The sequence below is a fragment of the Cibotium barometz genome, chromosome 58 (genome assembly GCF_041138505.1).
Source record: "Cibotium barometz isolate CiBa-2024 chromosome 58, ASM4113850v1, whole genome shotgun sequence".
Taxonomy (NCBI): Eukaryota; Viridiplantae; Streptophyta; class Polypodiopsida; order Cyatheales; family Cibotiaceae; genus Cibotium; species Cibotium barometz.
This window is the reverse complement of record NC_141103.1, coordinates 32,520,692-32,542,131: the sequence shown is the minus strand read 5'-3', so window position 1 is coordinate 32,542,131 and position 21,440 is coordinate 32,520,692. Positions and strand designations below refer to the sequence as shown.

The 21,440-nt window shown below is 40.0% G+C and overlaps 2 protein-coding genes across 2 annotated transcripts; both read right to left on the bottom strand.

The window, feature by feature from the left end:
- Positions 1-7,970: 7,970 nt before the first annotated feature.
- Positions 7,971-19,488, bottom strand: LOC147606171 (uncharacterized). Its single transcript, XM_086792923.1, has 8 exons — positions 18,868-19,488; positions 18,507-18,774; positions 17,375-18,249; positions 17,155-17,266; positions 16,911-16,965; positions 16,259-16,319; positions 16,076-16,166; positions 7,971-8,135 (listed from the first exon to the last, which is right to left on the bottom strand). Exons 4-8 carry the CDS (start codon positions 17,185-17,187, stop codon positions 7,971-7,973), a joined length of 405 nt encoding a protein of 134 aa, XP_086649049.1. The 5' UTR covers positions 17,188-17,266; positions 17,375-18,249; positions 18,507-18,774; positions 18,868-19,488.
- A 321-nt stretch (positions 19,489-19,809) lies between these two features.
- Positions 19,810-20,460, bottom strand: LOC147606170 (uncharacterized). Its single transcript, XM_086792750.1, has one exon. It carries the CDS (start codon positions 20,427-20,429, stop codon positions 19,908-19,910), a length of 522 nt encoding a protein of 173 aa, XP_086648876.1. The 5' UTR covers positions 20,430-20,460; the 3' UTR covers positions 19,810-19,907.
- Positions 20,461-21,440: the final 980 nt, after the last annotated feature.

The following is a 21,440-nucleotide window of genomic DNA, read 5'->3' as shown; positions in this document are numbered from 1 at the left end:
TAGTAAATATCTTTTTACATATGATTTTTTTAAAAGGTAAAGAAACTTGGGACATTCACTATATGCAACATATATCACGTGCGTTCATCAAGGCCTATCACGTGCGTTCAAGGCCTATTTTAAAAATCCCTTATCTGTAAAAAAATATTGAATAAAAAAAACCCTTTTCCTATTCAACTGTAAATGCACCCTTTTCCTATTCAACTGTAAATGCCCCCTTTAAATGGTACCCTTCTGTATGTAAAAAATTGTATAAAAAAGGGATTTAAAAATTCCCTTCTTTTGAACCCACGTGATACACTTACATATTTTTGAGTGACCTCCCGAGTAAAGAAATAGCTTTATAAGTGATTCATCTTGTTCTTTAATAAGATTAGTGTTTTTTTGGGGATCCTTTCATAACCATTTTCAAGTAGGTATTAAAATCAAATATAATGGGGTGAAAGCATGTTAACCTGCAACGCTTTTTGTGCTTGTTAGCAGTAAAGTATTAGCATTAGTTTTAAAAAATGGGCATGTGTTAAAATTTTTGTAAATCAAATGATAATTTTTCGAAGATTTTACATCTAGATTGTTTATTTTAAGATCTTTCCAATGATATATAGCATGATATATAATTTTTACATTGTGGGTCATCTTTGAATCTAATTAGCACATCCAAAAATTATGCTAATTAGCACTGTCTGGGACATGTTTTTTGGTGCAGGTTAACATGCTTTCACCCAATGAAGAGATTTAAATTAAATTATTGATCTACTATAAAAATCCTACTTGCATAAGTTAATTGCTGAATTTTAATTTAAAAAACATATTAATTTAGTTTATTTTCCTCATTTTTACTCTCTTTTTAGTGGATCATATAGAAGGATGGAATTAAGTATTTTCAAATTTTCTAGCTCAATTTTTTTTTGTAAATTAAGTGTTGTCTCTTGAAGCCTGAATTAATAGTGTTCCTGACATACTATGCAACTTTTATAACTCAATTAAAACTAAATGTCATCATTGTTGAGCCATACCATATATTTTTGTCTATGTTTGTGCACTCACAAACCTTCTTTCAACAAATGATGATAATTTTAAAACTACATAAATTTATATATATAATGTGAGCACAACATCATTCTCTTTAAAATTAATCAAGAGATTTTCCATGTGGTTTATTTTTTATAGGAATCAAGAGATTTGCCAAGAGATTCTACCAGTAGTTTAAGCAAACTTGAAACAAGGGTGTGAAGTAGGACTTGATAGTGCCTTGTTTTGTTGATTTCTCAAGGAAGATAGCCCTAACCTTCCTCTTTAGGGAATAACTAACTTTGATGTACAAGATCTGCATGGGATATGCATATGTTTTTGTGGTAGACCATATGCAAAAAATTTCTATGGCTGTGGCAATATATCTACCATAAGATATTGGTGTGATGCATGTATATATAGTATTTTTCTCACATAGTGTTATTCTAGATCAATGGGCATCCACTTTTAAGGATCTAGCATAATACTAGTGAATTAAGCCATCAATTTGAAGGGCAACGAGTAATCTGGCCGTCAAGGGTGAAATATATATAGATATTATAATAAAGACTACTATATATATTATGTATTGTAGAGGATGTACATTTGCGCTCATATAGACACTTATATTTAAGTAATTTCAAACATCATATGATTCATATATAGAAATCAAATATATACATTTTTATAACATATTAGCTAAACTATAAATATATATGGTCCCATGCCCATATATATATATATATATATATATATATATATATATATAATCAACAATAATACAAGCTTTACATTTTACTATTTTACACACACACACACACACACACACACACACACACACACACACACACATACACACATATATTTATGTGTGTGTGTGTGTGTGTGTGTGTAACCTTTAGATTTTAGAATATATATAAATACTATTTAGTAAAATTATTGATAAATTTTGCAACCCTCTCTTGTCTCACACACTAATAATTATATATAATTTTGATACAATAACAAACCTTTATATATATATATGTTTGTGTGTGTGTATGTGTGTAACCTTTAGATTTTAGAATATATATATATATATATATATACTTTTTTTTTGCAAAAAACATATACATACTATGTGGTAAAATTATTGATATATTTTGCAACCCTCTCATACTAATAACTATATATAATTTAATACAATAACAAATCTTTATATATATATATTATAGTTAAGAAGACAACAAGCACTCTAGAATCTAGACTCAACTTTCAAAAATTAATGACCTTCTCTTGTACTAGTGTAGATAACTTTCAAGCCTCAACTTTCATGTTATCAACCTATTTAATGCACAAATATTGGTTTTGAAATTGATAAAAAGCGGTGTACATTCCTCTTTAGTTTAGTTTTGTTTTGAAAAAACAATTGAGATATTATTTAGAAAATATAAAATTTATACTATATAGTATAAACATTTTATTCCTTGTAAGTTGTACAACCTCTCATTTTCTTTACCAATCTTGAGTCTTCACCAAGTAATTAATGTTGTATCATGTTGAACTTAAAAGTGAAGTGGAAAGTTGAAACGAAGTCAAAATCAATGTTTTTTGAAAGGGTATGGGCACCCACAACATACGTTTAGTTTCAAGTGGGAAACCTCAAATTTTTTTTCATCCAAAGAGCAAACATTCACTTAGTGACATAGTGTTCACAACCTATGGCTGCATATTTTTTCACTTAACTAGATGGCTTTGAAGTTTGGCTTCTTTCATTGGGGGTGAAACACAACATTGCAAGCATTGTGAAGCAACAACGAGCAGCTTCAAGCAACAACAAGTGACTTCAAGCAACAAAGAGTGGCTTTCTCACCCTCAAATTCTTCTTTGATCAAGTAGGCTCTTCATTTCTTTCCTTTCTAACTTTTAAATTAGTCTATGATTAAATTTCAAAGACATTTGAATACTTAGATTATAAGTTCGTTAATTAAATGTAGCATTTATCAACAACTCCCAAAAGAATGGCTCCTTCCAAAAAAAACACACAAAAAGCTCTCATTGTTTGCTTTGGACGGAAAACACCAACATGTGACATAGATTGTGATTTGAATGAAGATGTGGAAATTCTTGGGATAGATTTAGAGCATGTTTAAGGTGAAAAAGAGGGTAGCACTCAAAAAGCACAAAAAATGAAAATTAAAACGTAAGTTTAGAGAGGAATGGAAAGATAAATATGGTTCGGTGTAACACATAACCCTTGAAGGGGAAAAAAGCATTATAAAGTGCAAGTATTGTGAAAAGTACAAAATGCCCGGTCCATTTGGTACGGGAGATTGTACTAATATACAATTTCACTCTCTTGGTACTCATGCATCATCCATCCCCCGCAAGATTGCCATGTCCAAATGGACTTGTGAAATGGAGAAAAAGGCAAAGCCAATTCATGTGCATGTAGCGGAGAGTGTGGATGCTAATAAAGCACACATTATCACTACAATGAAATTAATGTATTTCATTGCACAAGAAGACCTCTCTATTTCCAAATATGAGAAACTTTGTGCTTTTGCAATGACTTTGGAGGTGCCAAACATGCCTAAAAGCTTAGAATATTCCTCTCATACAAATAGGTATGCTAAAAATGAATTTCTTAATGGCATTTCATCAACTCTTTTGGAAGCTCAAACTCTAAGAACGTTAGAAAGTCCTTTTTTTTCTATTATGGTTGATGAGAGTACCGATAGGGCTCTTGATCTTCATTTGGTTGTATATGGTACTTATTTGACAAATAATAAAGATTTGTGAATACATGGGTGTTGTTTGCATTAATGATGGGAAAGGAAAAACTGTGTACAATGCGTGGAAGGGCTTTCTTGGTAAAAGGGGCTTGTGCGATAAGAAAATGGTTGGGATTACAATGCTTTGAAGGACTTTCTTGGTAAAAGGGGCTTGTGTGATAAGAAAATGGTTGGGATTGCAACCGACAGTGCTTCTTCCATGGTTGGAAGTGAGGTGGGCTTGGTGATATTAATGAAAAAGGATGTCCCAAGTTTGGTTGCTACCCATTGCATTGCTCATTGTCGTGAGGCTCTAGTGGTTTCCAATGCTTCAAAGAACTCTCATGAGCTTTTGCTTGTAGAAAAAATTACAAATAAAGTTTATTTATGGATTAATAACTCTACAAAGAGAAACAAAGAGCTCATGGAGCTCTTAGAAATTATGAAGCTAGATGCTCATCATGTTCTACAAATTCATGCTATTAGATGGCTTTCAAGAGGTCAAGTGATCACTCGACTAGCTTCTTTAATGCCCGCCATTTTAACCATGTGGAAAAATGAGAAGCTTATGGAATGGTACAATAAAGCATGTCGTTTTAGCACTCAATTCTGTATATGCATATGCTTGCTGATATGTTGAAGGAGCTTAACTTTTTGAGCCTTAAGCTATGTAAGAAGAAAATGTTGAGTTGACCTCTATTGGTACCGCAAATAGACATTATCGTAAATCGATTGAAGCAATCCTTCTTGCATCTCGAACATTTTTCTTCGGATACAATGTATTTGAAGGAGTTTTTTAAGTGTTCAAAGCCTTGGCTACCTTGAATTACATGATAAAAATGGATGTATGCATCATCATAATCTTGTTTTTGATGATATCGTGCTCACAAGGTGTGATGTAAATAATGTTGTGGATGATGAAAGTGTGATGCATGCACACATTGATGGTGCTTCGGACAAATGCATGAGGTTGACAAAGGATTATGTACAAGCACTTGTGGATGGTTTGAATGCTCGATTTCCTGATCTTCCTCTTTTTAATGCATCAAAGCTATTTAGTCCTTGCCACTATGCTCAAGATAATGTGGTTAGAGAGAGTAATGCAAAAAGGTGGCTTGAAAGGCTATTGTGAAATGTGAGCAACATGTGCAATCTAGCCCAAATCTTGAGGGGTTTGCATTTCATGTGGTTGATGCCAAGGCATGTGAGAAGGATCTCTATGCATTTGTGGACAACTTGCATTTGAATTGTGAAGGATTCACTATGAAAGAGGCTTGGAGGTATTTTGCTACAATGAAGGATTGGCATGATAGCTTCCCTAACTTGATGAGGTTATGGCAAGCTATTCTTGTGATACCGGCAAAGCACGGTTGCATGCGAATGGGGTTTCTCCAAGCAAAACTTGATCAAAGACTTGCGAAGGACCAACCTATCAATCACTACATTGGATGACCTCTCACGAGTCTCATTGGTGACGGGACCAAGTGTGGAAGTCATGGATTGGGGGCGTCTTTCAAAGATTTCCTTCTCTTTTTTGTGCTTTTCTCAACACAAGGGTCGTAGTCCCTTTATGAGGTGCTTTTCACCTCTTTTTGCTAGAAGGATGTATGATCAATGACAACTTTTTGTGCTTTACACTATAAGTGTAATCTTTACAATATGGATCACTCTTTTTTGACATTACCTGTAACTGTCATTTGCGAACTAGTTAGATACCTATAGTTAAGCATCATTGCCTTGATGAACAACTCAAAGCGGTCATAGTCTCTTTCTAAGATGCTTTTCACTTCTTTTTGCTAGAAGGATGTACATGCTCAATGACAATAGTTATGCTTTGCACTATAAGTGCAATGTTTACAATGCAAATCACTCTATTTTGACATCACCTACTATCATTTGTGACATCCCTAGTAGATAGCCATGATTAAGCATCATTGCCTTGACAAACAACTCAAATTGGCTTTATTTTCATCTTCAGGTTCCAATATTTAGATCCATATTTATTGTCGAGTTTGAAACAAATAGTATGTTTAAAGTTTATAAAAGGATTCTTTTATATTAATTAGCCACAAGTCTTTGTAAAAGATAATTTTAAGGCCACATAGGGATGGGTTTACTTTGCTTAATTTATCACTCTCACTTTTTGGAGATTCCTTTCTTTGTTGTTGAGCATGCTCGGGATTATTCACATAATGTATCTAGTTCTTGCGGGGTACTCTCACGATGCCCCACATTTAAAATAAAGATACGTTGTGCACATTTTTGGCTAATGGGAAAATTGAATGGTAGCTATAATATTGGGCATATATTTGGCTAATGGAAATATTCAAGGGTAACTATAACATTAGGCCTTCATATGAAGGACACTTAGTGATGCAAAATCGTCAAAAAAAAAACACGACGGGCAAAACAAAAGTACATGAAACTAGAAAGAGAGATGTACAGTTCTAATTTGTAAGTTGTGGAGCCCGACAAGGAGGGATATGAGAAGACCAGGGGCGCGGGGGGGCGGGGGGGCGGCCGGAGCTTGATTTTTTGGCGAGAGATAATGAGGATTTAACAATTCCAACATGCAGTAGACCCTAAAAAGAAAAAATGCCTTTCAGTGTGTTTCTTGATCTCAATAAACTTTGTGGCAAAGTGTACAGCTTGTGCACAATCTTGAGCTTTATTCCAAAGTTTTCAGCCCTAGTGTAATGAGAGTAATTCAACATATGCTTGAGCCACAATTACATTGTGGTGAATATCTTTGCTTCAAGTTAGCCACAAAAAGTGTAGGGGAGGACTCTTTGTGTTTCTTGATCTCAATAAACTTTGTGGCAAAGTGGATTTTCTCACAACAAGGTACATCGTGCACGTGAGGTTTTTTTTGCTAGTCCTACCCAATCTTGGAATTTCTACCAATCCCAACTTCACTCTCCCAAAGAATTTTGAGACAAGCTATCGTCAGTATAATGGTAACCCTATACAAAGTTAAGCATATCATTGTGCTCTCATGATAGTTGTAAAATATTGGGCTTGCAATGGTTATCCCCAGAATAACATATGCTCAATAGCGCTACATGCTACACGCAAATGGGGGCCAAGGTCTGAACCTTGGGAGGTTTAGTTTGGAGTTGGGCTACAGTAGTGGGGCAATAGCCAATTGGTGAATGGTTGTTTGTTAAAGCCTTACATGGTCTTATCTCTAGGTAATAGGAAATTTTCTTTCCAAAGCTTGGCCACTGCCTTCCATAAATCTAGAAGCTAAGAACAATGTTTTTAAGACTATCATGTTTCCTAGTTTTAGCTAGCCAATATGCACTCCCTAGCAGCCCCCTGCCCCCCCCCACCGCACCTAGCTAGCCTCGTCTAGAGAAGCTCATGATCATGATGTTGAACACTAAAGGGAAACATAAGGGAAAAGGGGCCTCTTTCCCACAACGGAAAATGCCAAAAACTTCTTGTGAGTTGGCCTGCTGAAAGAATTGAAAGTGCGGGTGTATACAAACATACACACATATACACACAAATACATAGAGCACCTATACGCATTATCCTGTCCACCATATACACAGAGCACCTCTACACATAAAACTGTCCACACACATATATACTGAAGAAGGATGTTTTGCTTATAAATAGCTTTGTCAACCCGATAGATCTTATCATTAAGGGTATGAGATTGTACCAAATTATTAATCTTCGTCATGCCATTCCATGTTCCGCCATTTCCAGACTCTGTATGAATGTAACAAGACACTATGTACATGCCCCAATCTCGGCATCTTAGGAGTGAACTTACAGCCTCCAACATTTTTCCACGTAGTTAAAATCCCCAAGAAGTCTTAGACAATTTCCCACCATAATTAGTCCCAATTCGCGGATTACGACAACATCATGAGCTTCTACACAGGAGCTACCGCATACCCAGCTAGGTGCAGGGGCCGGGACGAGGGGCCACCGGCACGTTAGGCTGTCCCCCGGCCCCCACCACATCTAAGTAGGTTTGCGATGCCTCTCACAAGAAGTTTTGGACATTCTCCCTTATTGGAAAGGGCCCACTTTCCCATTGTTTTGCCCTATAATGTTCAACATCATGAGCTTCTGCATAAGACCACATGCCTACTAGCTAGGGATAGTTTACTGGGCCCCCACCCCTGGTCCGTGGACCTTTGCCCAGCTAGGTACATGGTGCCTCCCCTGCAGAAGCTCATGATGTTAGAATCAAATGATAGTGAGAATGTCAAAAAGAAGGGGAAATGTCAGAAAGAAGGCTTGGTTACCTTGTATAGTAGAAAGTTGTGAAGTTGAACATAATGAAAGATCTTGTTTACAAGCATCCCAAGACCCATTTGAGTAGGAATCTGATGTAGCTAGAATATACCTCACCTAATTTCAAAGAAATTATTAGATATGCATTTAAGCTTTTAGCATTCTGATAACAACACAAGAAGTGTTGGGCATTTTCTCAGGCCCCATTTCCCTTATGTTTCCCTATAGTGTTCAACATCATGAGCTTCTGCAGACAAGGCTCCACATACCTAGCTAGGTGTGGTGGGGCCCAGGGGCTTCCGTCCCCCTCCCGGCGCCGGCAGCCTCTGTTGGAATTAATAATAAGCCAAATATCTTTTATTTATATTCCACCTGGATAAATGTAAAAAGCTCTATTTATAGAGATCAATGAAATGAAACGATGAGCAGTTATATGTGAGCGTGTGAGTCTCTTGTCTCTGTGTATGCGTGCATCTCTGTGTGTATTCGCTGCATAGCAGCCCCAGTGTATATTCAACATGGTATCATCGAGGGGGTTCGATCATGGAGGGAGATAGCCCCTGCGCCCCGCGACTAGCAAAGGATTTTTATTCAACTGCTGGCTGGCAGCCTTCTTGCGCTGGCCATAATGGAGCCTCTGACACACACGATGGGCAAGCATCGTCTTCAATTTCGGAAGCCTCTGACCCGCAAGATGGGCAAGCCTCTTCTAATGATGCAGAAAACAACCTGCAAATTGCAACTAATGAAGCCTCTGACCCGCAAGATGGGCAAGCCTCTTCTAATGATGCAGAAAACAACCTGCAAATTGCAACTAATGGAGCCTCTGACCCGCTAGACGGGCAAGCCAATCCTCATCAAGAAGGTAATTTTTTAAATTCAGCAGTTAATACAAATCTGCTGGAACCTTAAAAAAGCAACAAATGGAGGCCTCTGACCCAATGAGGCAAGCCTCGGCCTATGGCCCCTTTGACGGGCAGGCCAAACACAACCTTAAGGCGGCCTCTGACCCAACAGAAGGACAAGCTGCCCCCTTTCTTTCAAACGCAGCCTCCTCTCCCGCATCTTCTCCATCGGCTGCACCTTTGTCGGCAAAACCCGGCAAAACCATCTACAACCATGCCGGCAGCCCCGGCCTCTTCTCTCCCATCACCGGCAACCCCGGTGTTCCTTCCCATGTCGGCAAACCCGGCATTGACAAAGCAGCAGCCTCTCACATCTTCATTAGCGGCTGCATCCTTTCCGGCATACCCGGAAGCCTCGCCATGCTCAGTAGCCCTACCTCTAACACTGGCAATCCCGGTGTTTGCTACCATGTCGGCAATCCCGACGTTACTTTATGCTTGTGCGGCATACCCGCACTCCCGATGGGCCGACGACGTTTGCAACATCAATGCATCCTCGTCTCCGTCCATTCTCTCTTCTCCTATCTCGTCGGCAACCCCGACATGCAGTGTCCTCAAGCATCACACATCGATATGTGCTTTTTTGATTTTTGCTTTTTCTCACCTTGCTTTTCTTTGTTGCCAGGATTTAAACAGCAAGGATTTTACAAGTAAGCACAAAAGCAAAAAGCAAGGAGGGTAAAAGCAACGCTTTTACTTGGAGGCTCAAAGGATAAAAGCGCCCAAAGGAGTAGATTCCAAAAGCAAAAGTGCTTTTCAAAAGTGCAAAAGTTCAAGTGCTTTTCTCAAGCTTGTATATAAAGGACGACATGGGTCATTATCATACAAAGCAACACAAAGCACTTGTGAGATCTCAAGCAAGTGGGAATTTCAAGCGAACAAGAGCAAGCAAGGCTCACGCAAGCAAGCGTAGTCACGTACAAGCAACGACGTGTACAAAGGCGCTATCGAGCACTCAAGTCTATTCAAAGAACCAAGGAGCTGCTATGCATGAGTAAGTCAGACTCGTGTCAACTATGTGGATGCGGAAAGCATAGCCACACGTTTGGTGCATAAGAATATGTCTTTTGATGTACTATTGCACTGTGGATGCGGAAAGCATAGCCACAAGTTTGGTGCATAAGAATATGATTGCATGATAGCAATCTCTTGATGCATTATTGCACTATGGATGCGGAAAGCATAGCCATAAGGTTGGTGCATAAGAATATGATACCTAGCTACGCTACGACAAGGTTAACCACGTTGGTGCGAGAATCTATAAGGATCAAAACGGTCTTAATTTGGTCAAAATAGAGGATCATGTCACGGAATTTGATCCGTCACCATGGGTAAACTATCAAGGTGACCGCTACATGGGTAGAGATGGGACAATGTATCTTATGGTCGATGATCCGGATAGAGTGGATGCCTTGGGCACTCCAATTCTAGGAGAGGATCTAATAGGCTTTGAAGGACCACCTACCTCTACTCCAATAGGGTACAAACTGACCAATTCGATGAGAGTCCAAAGAGTCCCCTTAGATGATGGAAATAAGGCTTTGTACAGAAGGGAAGACTCTGGAACCACCTTTTATTATCTGAGAGACCCTCCTATGCATTGCTTAGAGGATGACAAGGTTCTATACGTCTATATTAGCAAAGATATCGAAGAAGGTTACATAATCTTTATGGACAAGTTTGGTTTGGAATGGCGAATGATGCTAGAGAATGAGTTAGGGGGCCTCACGAGTAAGGGAATACCAATCGGGACACACGCAATAGAACACCCAAGAAAAATTGGATGGCCAACCAATGGAGAGCCGGGTGCATTTTGACCTCCGTTTTCTATATAGAGTGCGTTCGCGTGCTCTCGGGTAAGTTTTGGGTTTCTACAGGTTTTTGATTTTTAGAGCGTAGACATCGGATTTGGGCATACAAACACTGTACACACTAGATAAGAGTGTTGCGGGTGTTATTGGGTGGTGACTGGCAGTGACATACTACGTGTATTGGGTACCGCTGCAAACATTTGAAGACATTATACAGGTTTCTGAATATCTGCAAAAATAGCTAGTAATGATGGAATTAACCAAATTGTTAATGAGAAGTTGGATAAGAACAACTTCCATGCTTGGAAGTGAAGAATGATCAACTTCTTGATGGGTAAAGGCTATTGGGAGTACATTGAAGGTGACCAAGAGGATGCACCAGATTTGCCTAAAGAGAATCCTACTACTGCACAGGTAAAAGCATTCAAGGATTGGAATTAAGGAGCAAGGAAGGTAATGTTGGTAGCCTTCAAAAGTGGATTCAGGACCTTATACTCATCTTTATCTACAACATACTCAAGCACTCCAAGGGCTGATTGGGCAATGCTTATCGCATTGATAAGCTTAAACGGGTGGGAGTGTTGATGCCACACTTTTCTTCTCTTGTACAGGGCAACCCACACTCGCACATTTTCTTGCATGAAGGATGTACCATTCTGGAGAGCAATATTGTGTAAAGATTCTCTGCCAAAGGGTTTCCCACTTCTCTGAAGAGCTTATGTGTCTCATTGGAGCCTAGATTGGACAACGTCTAAGCTTGCTACTTTCAAACTTTTGATTAAGTGGCCTACATCAGACTAGGACTGATCTAGAAACCATCAAACCTCTCATTGGAGCCTACATCGGACTAGGTCTAATCTAGTGAGCATCAAAACTCTGATTAGAGCTTATGAGTCTTATTGAAGCCTAGCTCGGACAAGGCTAAGCTGGTTAGGAGGCTCCAATCTGAAGAGACTTGGCCTGATCCAACTCTCTTTGGGTGGAGCCTAGATTGGACTAGGTCCAATCTAGTTGACATGAAACCTCTCATTGGAGCTTATGTGTCTCCTTGAAGCCTAGATCGGACAAGGTCTGAGCTTGCTACTTTCAAAGTGTTGATTAAGTGGCCTACATCAGACTAGGTCTGATCTAAAATTCATCAAACCTTGGATCGGACTAGGAGGCTTCAATCTGAAGAGACTAGGTATGATCCAACTCTCTTTGGAGAGCCTAGATCGGACTAGGTCCGATCTAGCTAACATGAAACCTCTCATTGGAGCTTTTGTGTCTCATTGGAGTATAGATCGGACAACGTCTCAGCTTGCTACTTTCAAACTTTTGATTAAGTGGCCCCAAATTGAAGAGACTAGGTATGATCCAACTCTCTTTGGAGCCTAGATCGTCAATCTAGCTGGCATGAAATGCCTCATTGGTGCTTATGTGTCTCATTGGAGCCTAGATCAGACAAGGTCTAAGCTTATGTGTCTCATTGGAGCTTATGTGGCCTACATCAGACTAGGTCGGATCTAGAAACCACCAAACCTCTGATTGGAGCCTACATCGAAATAGGTCTGATCTAGTAAGAATCAAAACTCTAATTGGAGCTTATGAGTATTATTGGAGCTTAGCTTGTGCAAGGTCTAAGCTTGTTAGGAGGCTTCAATCTGAAGAGACTAGATATGATCCAACTCTCTTTGGAGCCTAGATCAGACTAGGTCCAATCTAGCTAACATGAAACCTCTCATTGGAGCTTATGTGTCTCATTGGAGCCTAGATCGAGGTTTGAGCTTGCTACTTTCAAACTTTTGATTAAGTGGCCTACATCAGACTAATACTGATCTACAAACCATCAAACCTCTGATTAGAGCCTACATCGTAGTAGGTCTGATCTAGTGAGCATCAAAAATCTGATTGGAGCTTATGAGTCTTATTCAAGCTTAGCTCGGACAAGGTCTAAGCTTGTTAGGAGGCTCCAATCTGAAGAGACTTGGCCTGATCTAACTCTCTTTGGAGCCTAGATCGGACGATCTAGTTGACATGAAACCTCTCGTTGGAGCTTATGTGTCTCCTTGAAGCCTAGATCGGACAAGGTTTGAGCTTGCTACTTTCAAACTATTGATTAAGTGGCCTACATCAAACTAGGACTGATCTAGAAACCATTAAACCTCTGATTGGAGCCTACATCGGACTAGGTCTGATCTAGTGAGCATCCAAACTCTAATTGGAGCTTATGAGTCTTATTCAAGCCTAGCTCGGACAAGGTCTAACTTGTTAGGAGGCTATAATCTAAAGAGACTTGGCCTGATCCAACTCTCTTTGGAGCCTAGATCAGACTAGGTCCAATCTTGTTGACATGAAATCTCTCATTGGAGCTTATGTGTCTCCTTGAATCCTAGATCGGACAAGGTATTGCTACTTTCAAACTATTGATTAAGTGTCCTACATCAGACTAAGACTTATCTAGAAACCATCAAACCTCTGATTGGAGCCTACATCGGAATAGGTCTGATCTAGTAAGAATCAAAACTCTGATTGGAGCTTATGAGTATTATTGGAGCCTAGCTCAGACAAGGTCTAAGCTTGTTAGGAGCACGGGGGGTTCACCTTAAAAAAATGTAAGTTACCACGTGAGTTCAAATGAATGGGTTTTTTAATTAGATAAATTGAGAAAATTTAACAGGATTATATTAACAGAAGGGGTTTTTTAATTCAAATTTAGAAAAAAATCCGTTAGTTCATATGTAAATAGGGGTTCTTTTACTAGGGGAAAAATTTTAGGTAAGGGGTTTTTTTAATACCTCTTGAACGCACGTTATACCAAGGGTTTTCTAGTAGTGCACCCCCCGAGGTTAGGAGGCTCCAATTCGAAGAGACTAGGTATGATCCAAATCTCTTTGGAGCCTAGATCAGACTAGGTCCGATCTAGCTGACATGAAACCTCTCATTGGAGCTTATGTGTCTCATTGGAGCCTAGATCGGACAAGGTCTAAGCTTGCCACTTTCAAACGATTGATTAAGTGGCCTACATCAAACTAGGACTGATCTAGAAATCATCAAACCTCTCATTGGAGCCTACATCGAACTAGGTCTGATCTAGTGAGCATCAAAACTTTGATTGGAGCTTATGAGTCTTATTGAATCCTAGCTTGGACAAGGTCTAAGCTTGTTACAAGGCTCCAAAATGAAGAGACTTGACCTGATCCAACTCTCTTTGGAGCCTAGATCGGACTCGGTCCGATCTAGTTGACATGAAACCTCTCATTGGAGCTTATGTGTCTCCTTGAAGCCTAGATCAGACAAGGTCTGAGCTTGCTACTTTCAAACTATTGATTAAGTGGTCTACATCAGACTAGGTCTGATCTAGAAACCATCAAACATCAGATCGGACTAGGAGGCTCCAATCTGAAGAGACTAGGTATGATCCAACTCTCTTTGGCGCCTAGATCGGACTAGGTCTGATCTAGTTGACATGAAACCTCTCATTGGAGCTTATGTGTCTCATTGGAGCCTAGATTAGACAAGGCATGAGCTTGCTACTTTCAAACCTTTGATTAGGTGGCCTACATCACACTAGGTCTCATCTAGAAACCACTAAACCTCTGATTGGAGCCTACATCGGAATAGATATGATCTATTAAGAATCAAAACTCTGATTGGAGCTTATGAGTATTATTGGAGCATAGCTTGGACAAGGTCTACGCTTGTTAGGAGGCTCCAACCTGAAGAGACTAGGTATGATCCACTCTCTTTGGAGCCTAGATCAGACTAGGTCCAGTCTAGCTGACATGAAACCTCTCATTGGAGCTTATGTGTCTCATTGGAGACTAGATCGGACAAGGTCTGAGCTTACTACTTTCAAACTATTGATTAAGTGGCCTACATCAGACTAGGTCTGATCTAGAAACCATCAAACCTCTGATTGGAGCCTACATTGGACTAGGTCTGATCTAGTGAGCATCAAAACTATGATTGGAGCTTATGAGTCTTATAGAAGCCTAGCACGGACAAGGACTAAGCTTGTTAGGAGTCTCCAATCTGAAGAGACTTGGCCTAGATCAGCCAGACTAGGTCCAATCTAGATGACATGAAACCTCTCATTGGAGCTTATGTGTCTTCTTGAAGCCTAGATACGACAAGCTCTGAGCTTGCTACTTTCAAACTATTGATTAAGTGGCCTACATCAGACTAGGACTGATCTAGAAACCATCAGACCTCTGTTTGGAGCCTACATCGGAATAGGTCTGATCTACTCTTATTGGAACTTATGAGTATTATTGGAGCCTAGCTCGGACAAGGTGTAAGCTTGTTAGGAGGCTCTAATCTGAAGAGACTAGGTATGATCCAACTCTCTTTGGAGCCTAGATCAGACTAGGTCTAATCTAGCTGACATGAAACCTCTCATTGCAGCTTATGTGTCTCATTGGAGCCTAGATAGGACAAGGTCTGAGCTTGCTACTTTCAAATCATTGATTAAGTGGCCTACATCAGACTAGGTCTGATCTAGAAAGCATCAAACCTCTGATTGGAGCTTAAGAGTCCTAGCTTAAACAAGGTCTAAGCTTGCTAGAAGGCTCCAATTTGAAGAGACTAGGTATGATTCAATTCTCTTTGGAGCCTAAATCAGGCATGAAACCTCTCCTTGGAGCTTATGTGTCTCATTGGAGCTTATGTGTCTCATTGGAGCCTAGATCAGACAAGGTCTGAGCTTGCTACTTTTAAACTATTGTTTAAGTGGCCTACATCAGACTAGGTCTGCTGATCTAGAAAGCATCAAACCTCTGATTAAAGCTTAGGAGTCTCATTGGAGCCTACATCGGACTAGGTCTGATCTAGTAAGAATGAAAACTTTGGTTGGAGCTAGCATCTAGCGCATTGATACACTTAAGAATAGTTTTGATTTTTAAGAATAATTTGTTAAAGGTATATTGTATTGTAAAATGTCATAATAGATTCTTTTGTCTCTTAGGTTTGTGACGATGGCCTCAAAAAGAAAAGATAGTCTTCCGTTGAGTGTCAATTACGCCACAGGAGCAGCAAGATCATGGTACTTGGTAGCCCCACCCCCCCCCCCACACGCACATGCGCACACACGCAAAGAGAGAGAGAGAGAGAGAGAGAGAGAGAGAGAGAGAGAGAACCAGTGCAATCAGACAAAGTTCAGAGAGTGTTTAATCAACAACACGAGAACAATTTAGCAAGACATCTTCATCAAACACAATAAGCCCAAGATGATTTATTACAATGAAGCACGAACAATTCTGTAAGAGAGCAATTACTAGATGGTATTCAATATGTATGTGCTTCAAATCATGCCACACAAATTCATGAACATGAGCATTTGCTTTGGAGAGGCTCATCTTACATGACTGTGTTTGACCGCTACTGAATCGTACATGTACATGTAGAGGAAGGGATCAGAGGCTTTGGGGGAATAGAGGCACCATAAGGAAGTTCTTGTCCATACCATGGATCAACTGTCTCAGCACACATCAACTCAAAAAAATTTAGTTTGGAGCAGGACTCTATATACAAATTAAAATCTTACAGTTTGATAGGAGGTATAGGTTGATGTTTCTTCAGCCTCACACGTTGCATTTTGTCCAAAACTGCCAAAGAAAGGTTCTTAGACTTAACCAAAAAGAGTGTGCTACCATCCAAGTGAGGACTCTGTCATCATCATTCAATGAACAAAACTCACCAATACGCGTGATTTGCATGAACACAGATCAGTAACACAAAGCATATGTCCATTTGATAAACATGAAGGGCCCCTATATAAAGAATCCATGTATATACGTGCAAAAATGCTGTACGCATGGGTTTACATAAAACATGAAGCAAAGACCCACTGTGCAAGAGGCTTACACAACATTGTTATGACGGTGCAAGATTGTGACATTAAAAGTTGAAGAAAAATGAATCAAAAGGTGACCTCAGAGGAGGTTAGGAGTCAAAATTTGTACAGAGCAAAAATTACTAGGCACTTTAACCTTACTCCGCAGCTATTGTTAATATAACAAGTATTCCTGCCTAGAGAAGCCAAGTATCTTACCTTGCTCTTCTCTACTCTTTTCTTGCTCCTCATTGATATACATGGTCTGGTCATGGATTGGGTTGACTACCTAAAAATGTTAAACCATGAGGTGAAGCTGTTGAAAAGCTATGGAATAGTGTAAAAGAGCTCAGAATTTACTTACATGATCTAGAAACTTCTCTTCCGAGTGCTTGAAGTCTCTGTTGGCAGCTTTTCATCTGAAAATATCCCACAATGCACCCCCTTTTCAGATTCACAATTATAAGCTAATTTTGGATCTTCACAAGAGGGAGCATCAACATCATCTTTATGAAACTTTTCAGCATCTTTGGGAGAGGGACCATTCACATGTAAATCTACTGCAGGCATAATCTCTGAGCTTATCATGCATGATTTCTCTGTCAAACCTTCAGTGGTATTGTTATCATGATTTGTTGCATCTCCTTTCAATTCTTGATCAACAGCTGACCCCACAGTGGCATTTTCATCATGCACATCACCAGCTACCCATCCCAAGTCCTACAGAAGAAATGACTACAGCTTTAAACAAAGTGTACAAAGAATCAATGAGTGTCAAATAGGCACAAGGTACATTAAGCTGTTGCTTACTCTCTGAAAGAATATTACCGCATCTGACAAGTCACTTGCTTGGTCACTGAATCACCTCGCCCAAGTACAGCCCCCCAAAAAGGTGCCAACCGGCTGCGCTCGACCTTCGTAGTTCATCACCCACTGTTGTGTGCACATCAGCTGCAAGCACATAGCAATGTCTATCACACCCGCTCTGCTCAAGCAGAGCTGAGAAGGGCCAATCCCTTTAGGAGGACAAGGAATAATAGCACATTCACAATGCACTTTCCACTCTAGGAGCTCCTCTTGACAGTGCACATCATCAGCACTTGCCCTTGTAGAAAGCGCCTCTCTTTTTCTCTCATCGAGTCGACCTTCAGCAGAACCGGCTCGATCACCACCTCTCACAAAGCTCCTGACAGCAGGCTCAACACAAGTCACACTCGCAGTCAGGGCAGCTTCAGTATAGGTCAATGATTGAGGTACTGCAATTGTCACTGCCAGTACAAGCAAGTAGGAAGCCCACCCATATTTGCATGGCAGGATCTTTAAGCAATTACCTTGATGCAAAGAAGCTCTTTCAGCTCTTGCATTGCAGAGGATGCTGCATGCAATATCATCTGTTTCTACTGCTCAACATGTTAATCCAACATGCAGTACAACACATCAGTGGACAAGTTCTCCCAAAGCCATATGTTTAATCTATTACATAGAGACAAGTTTGTATAGGCATAAAAGGAGACACTTGTATAGTGCTATATGAACAACAAAGATAACCAAGTCCTTGATGACCTCACAGGCTTATCCTCCTTAGAGCTTGATGGTCTTTGGGAAGTAGCCGATACTCCTCCGCAAGCCCCACGCACTCATATAACAGAGCAAAAAGTACTAGGCACTCTAACCTTACCCGGCAGTTATACAAGTATTCCTGCCTAAAGAAGACAAAGCAATCATTAGGCACAAGGTGTTCAATGACTAGCTTACCTCTCATCCTTAACAGTATTAGGTTCACTTGAATCTAGATCAAATGACATCATTTTTTCTCTCGATTTCTTTGTTGCCTTTTGGGGCCTTTAGAAGCATTTAGCTTGTAGTTCAAAGAAGATCAATTAAACCTAAACCAAACAATACATTTGGCCGTTGCTTAGAGTATTATCACATCTGACAAGTCACTTGGTCACTGAATTACCTTGTCTGCTTGTGGCCATATGCAATGTACGTTTTTGGCCCCAGGTCTGCTTTAGCGATTAGCGACCCCATCAGGAAGCTTTGCAGCTAGATTTAACAACGCTCCTTTAGTTGAATGGTAAGGTACTGCACTAATGAATTCTGCACCATGACGAGGCTGTCTCTCATGAAAAAGTTTGCATGCAGGCAGCCAATCTTTCAATTTGAGCATTTCAGGCCAACCCTCGACCTTCGTATCCTGTAAAAAACTGGTGAATGTTGATTTCAACCTAAAAAGATAATCAGGCGCAGTGCACCACCAGACTTTGGTGGTGTTTGAAACATCAGACAACTTAATGTTTTGAATAGAGGCAGCAGCTTACCTCACAAGACAATCAAGTTCTTTGACAGTTTTGGTCTCTTCAACGAATTTGTCTCCCTGAATGCCCTCCACGGGGCTCCCAGCTTAGACCTTTTGTGTTATTAAACACATTCTTCACTATCACAGGCTCGCCTCATAGCCAATGTGTGTGGAAATGCTGCAGGCAGTCCTCCTGCATGTCCAAGACTAAAGGGCAAAATACATATAATTATCAAAAGAGCAGCAGCAGCAGAACCACCTTCTGGCTACTAAAGCAGGTACTGCATGGTCTGGAGCAGCTGGTGACATCAGCTGCAAGCACATTGCAATGTCTATAACACCCATACGTCTCAGCAGAGCTGAGATGACCCACACCCACCCATCCCTTTAGGAGGACAAGCAATTATAGCACATTCATGATGCTTTTGCCCTCTCTTTCTTCAGCAGAACCAGGCTAGTCCTTACGAAAAACAGTTAGCACCTGGATATGAAGCATCATTGCCTTTGGCTAAACACCATCATCACATCATACATGCACCTTATTGCCTTTGGCTAAACACCATCATGAACACACAAAAAAAACACCAAACACCATCATTGTATGTGTGTGTGTGTGTGTGTGTGCATATGTGTGTGTGTGTGTGTGTGTGAACACAGACACCATTAACAACAAAAATAAAAACACAATCACGATCACCATATGTGTGTGTGTGTGTGCGTGCATATGTGTGTGTGTGTGTGTGTGAGTGTGTGTGCATGTGTGTGTGTGTGTGTGTGTGTGTCTTAGATCAACACAAACACAATCACAAACACCATTAACAACAAAAACAAAAACACAATCACAATCTGTGTGTGTGTGTGTGTGTGTGTGTGTGTGTGTGTGAGAGTGTGTGTGCATATGTGTGTGTGTGTGTGTGAGAGAGAGTCTTAGATCAACACAAATACAATCACAGACACCATTAACAACAAAAACAAAAACACCATCATACTTCAAAATCAAATGTTGTTGGCTTCTTGCCTTACAAACTTAATTAAGTTAACAAAATTGAAATCACATCTTCTCTATTTCTTCTTTTCTTCTCTCACATCCGCTCCACCTATTGTTACTCCCAATAATTTGAATGATACCCCTTTTTTGATAACATGCTTCATAGCCTTCACGGCCCCCGGCACATCCGCTTTCTTCACCTCTTCCACCATACTAGGAATATTGGCTTTCTTCAATTCATTCACCGCTTCGGGTATAGCTTTGAGGGTGGGCAAAGCTTGGTACACGAAGTATGTGAAGACGGATACACCAAGAAAAGATACTCCCACCCCTAGGAAGGCTGCAATGAGGTGTGGAGAGGAGGGAGGAGGAGGAGGAGGAGGAGGAGGAGGCGGAGGAGGCGGTGACGGAGAGGGTGAAGAAGAGAGGAGGCGGGAAGGAAAATTGGAGAAGAAAGGAGTGCGGGCATAAGAGCGGGGACGAAGGGGCTGCTTAACTAGAAGCTTGAACATCTTTGCGTGAGAAGGAGAACGTCCACGCCATGAAAGCTCTTCTCCTTCTTCATAGCTTCTGCTTTTTTTTCGTTTGTGTAACATGTCTTTTTCTAAACATATTAGACCATTACCTTCATTAATACGACCACTTATTGGTCCCTTTCCATATGTTTTATGGCTCAAAAAACCCTTCATTGAAAAGCTTTTTTCTTTTAAAGAAAAATTTAATAAATTTCTTTAAATTTATTTATTTCTAATGCGTGGAACTAGAAAGATGATAAATTGAGAAGTTCTCCTTTTCCTTACACAAAATTTGAATGATTTTGCCTCTACAATAAATTAACTAATGTTCTAAGCACTTACACCATTACCTTCATTTTATTGGTCCCTTTACATATGTTTTATGGCTCTCATTGAAGAGCTTTTTTAAAAAAAGAAAAATTTAATAAATTTATTTATTTTTAATCGCTCAAAAGCGTGGAAATTTCTTTAATAAATTAACTAAAAAGTTGATAAATTGAGAAGTCTCTTTCTCCTTCTCCTGACACAAAATTTGAATGATTTTGCCTCAACACTAAAGAACATGCATCGCTTCGAATATGTCCTCATAGGATTCACATTGACTTGAGAAAATTGTCTGAGTCGGTAACCCCGTCGGGGTTTCGGTATACCCCGGCGGGCCGGTCGGGGTTCTGTAGTAGCCCGTCGAGAAAACAATAAACCCGACGAGGTACTATTCATGTAAAACATGCAACCCCCAAATTCCCGATTGTCATTATACGGGCTAATCGCTTGGGGAAAGCATCCTATTGAAGGTTGTGTAAGCTCTCCATGTTGATAAACCTAAGGATGGAGCCTTGGTCCTCAATTAGCGTCAAGCTGTTGTCGGATTGTAATTAGTTCTTGATTTCTCAATAAACCTATGGATGGAGCCTTTCTCCTCAATTAGCGTCAAGCTATTGTCGCGCTGTAATTGGTTCTTGATTTATTAGTTAAGGGTTGAGGTGAGCACAATAGGAGCATCGTGTTTGCATCGACTGGATTACTTATTTGCTCATTGAGTAAAAGGTAACCTCGATTACATTTTACTCCTTAGTTGCACGCTTAAAAGTG

What these genes read in the sequence shown, in the direction of transcription:
- LOC147606171 (XM_086792923.1), bottom strand. Translation starts at nt 17,187, where the DNA reads ATGCAACAAATCATGATAACAATACCACTGAAG. An exon ending in TGATAACAATACCACTGAAG is followed by an intron (nt 16,966 to 17,154) that starts GTTTGACAGAGA and finishes GGATATTTTCAG; the next exon opens with ATGAAAAGCTGCCAACAGAG. An exon ending in CCTATACCTCCTATCAAACT is followed by an intron (nt 16,167 to 16,258) that starts GTAAGATTTTAA and finishes GGTATGGACAAG; the next exon opens with AACTTCCTTATGGTGCCTCT.
- LOC147606170 (XM_086792750.1), bottom strand. Translation starts at nt 20,429, where the DNA reads ATGTTACACAAACGAAAAAAAAGCAGAAGCTATGAAGAAGGAGAAGAG.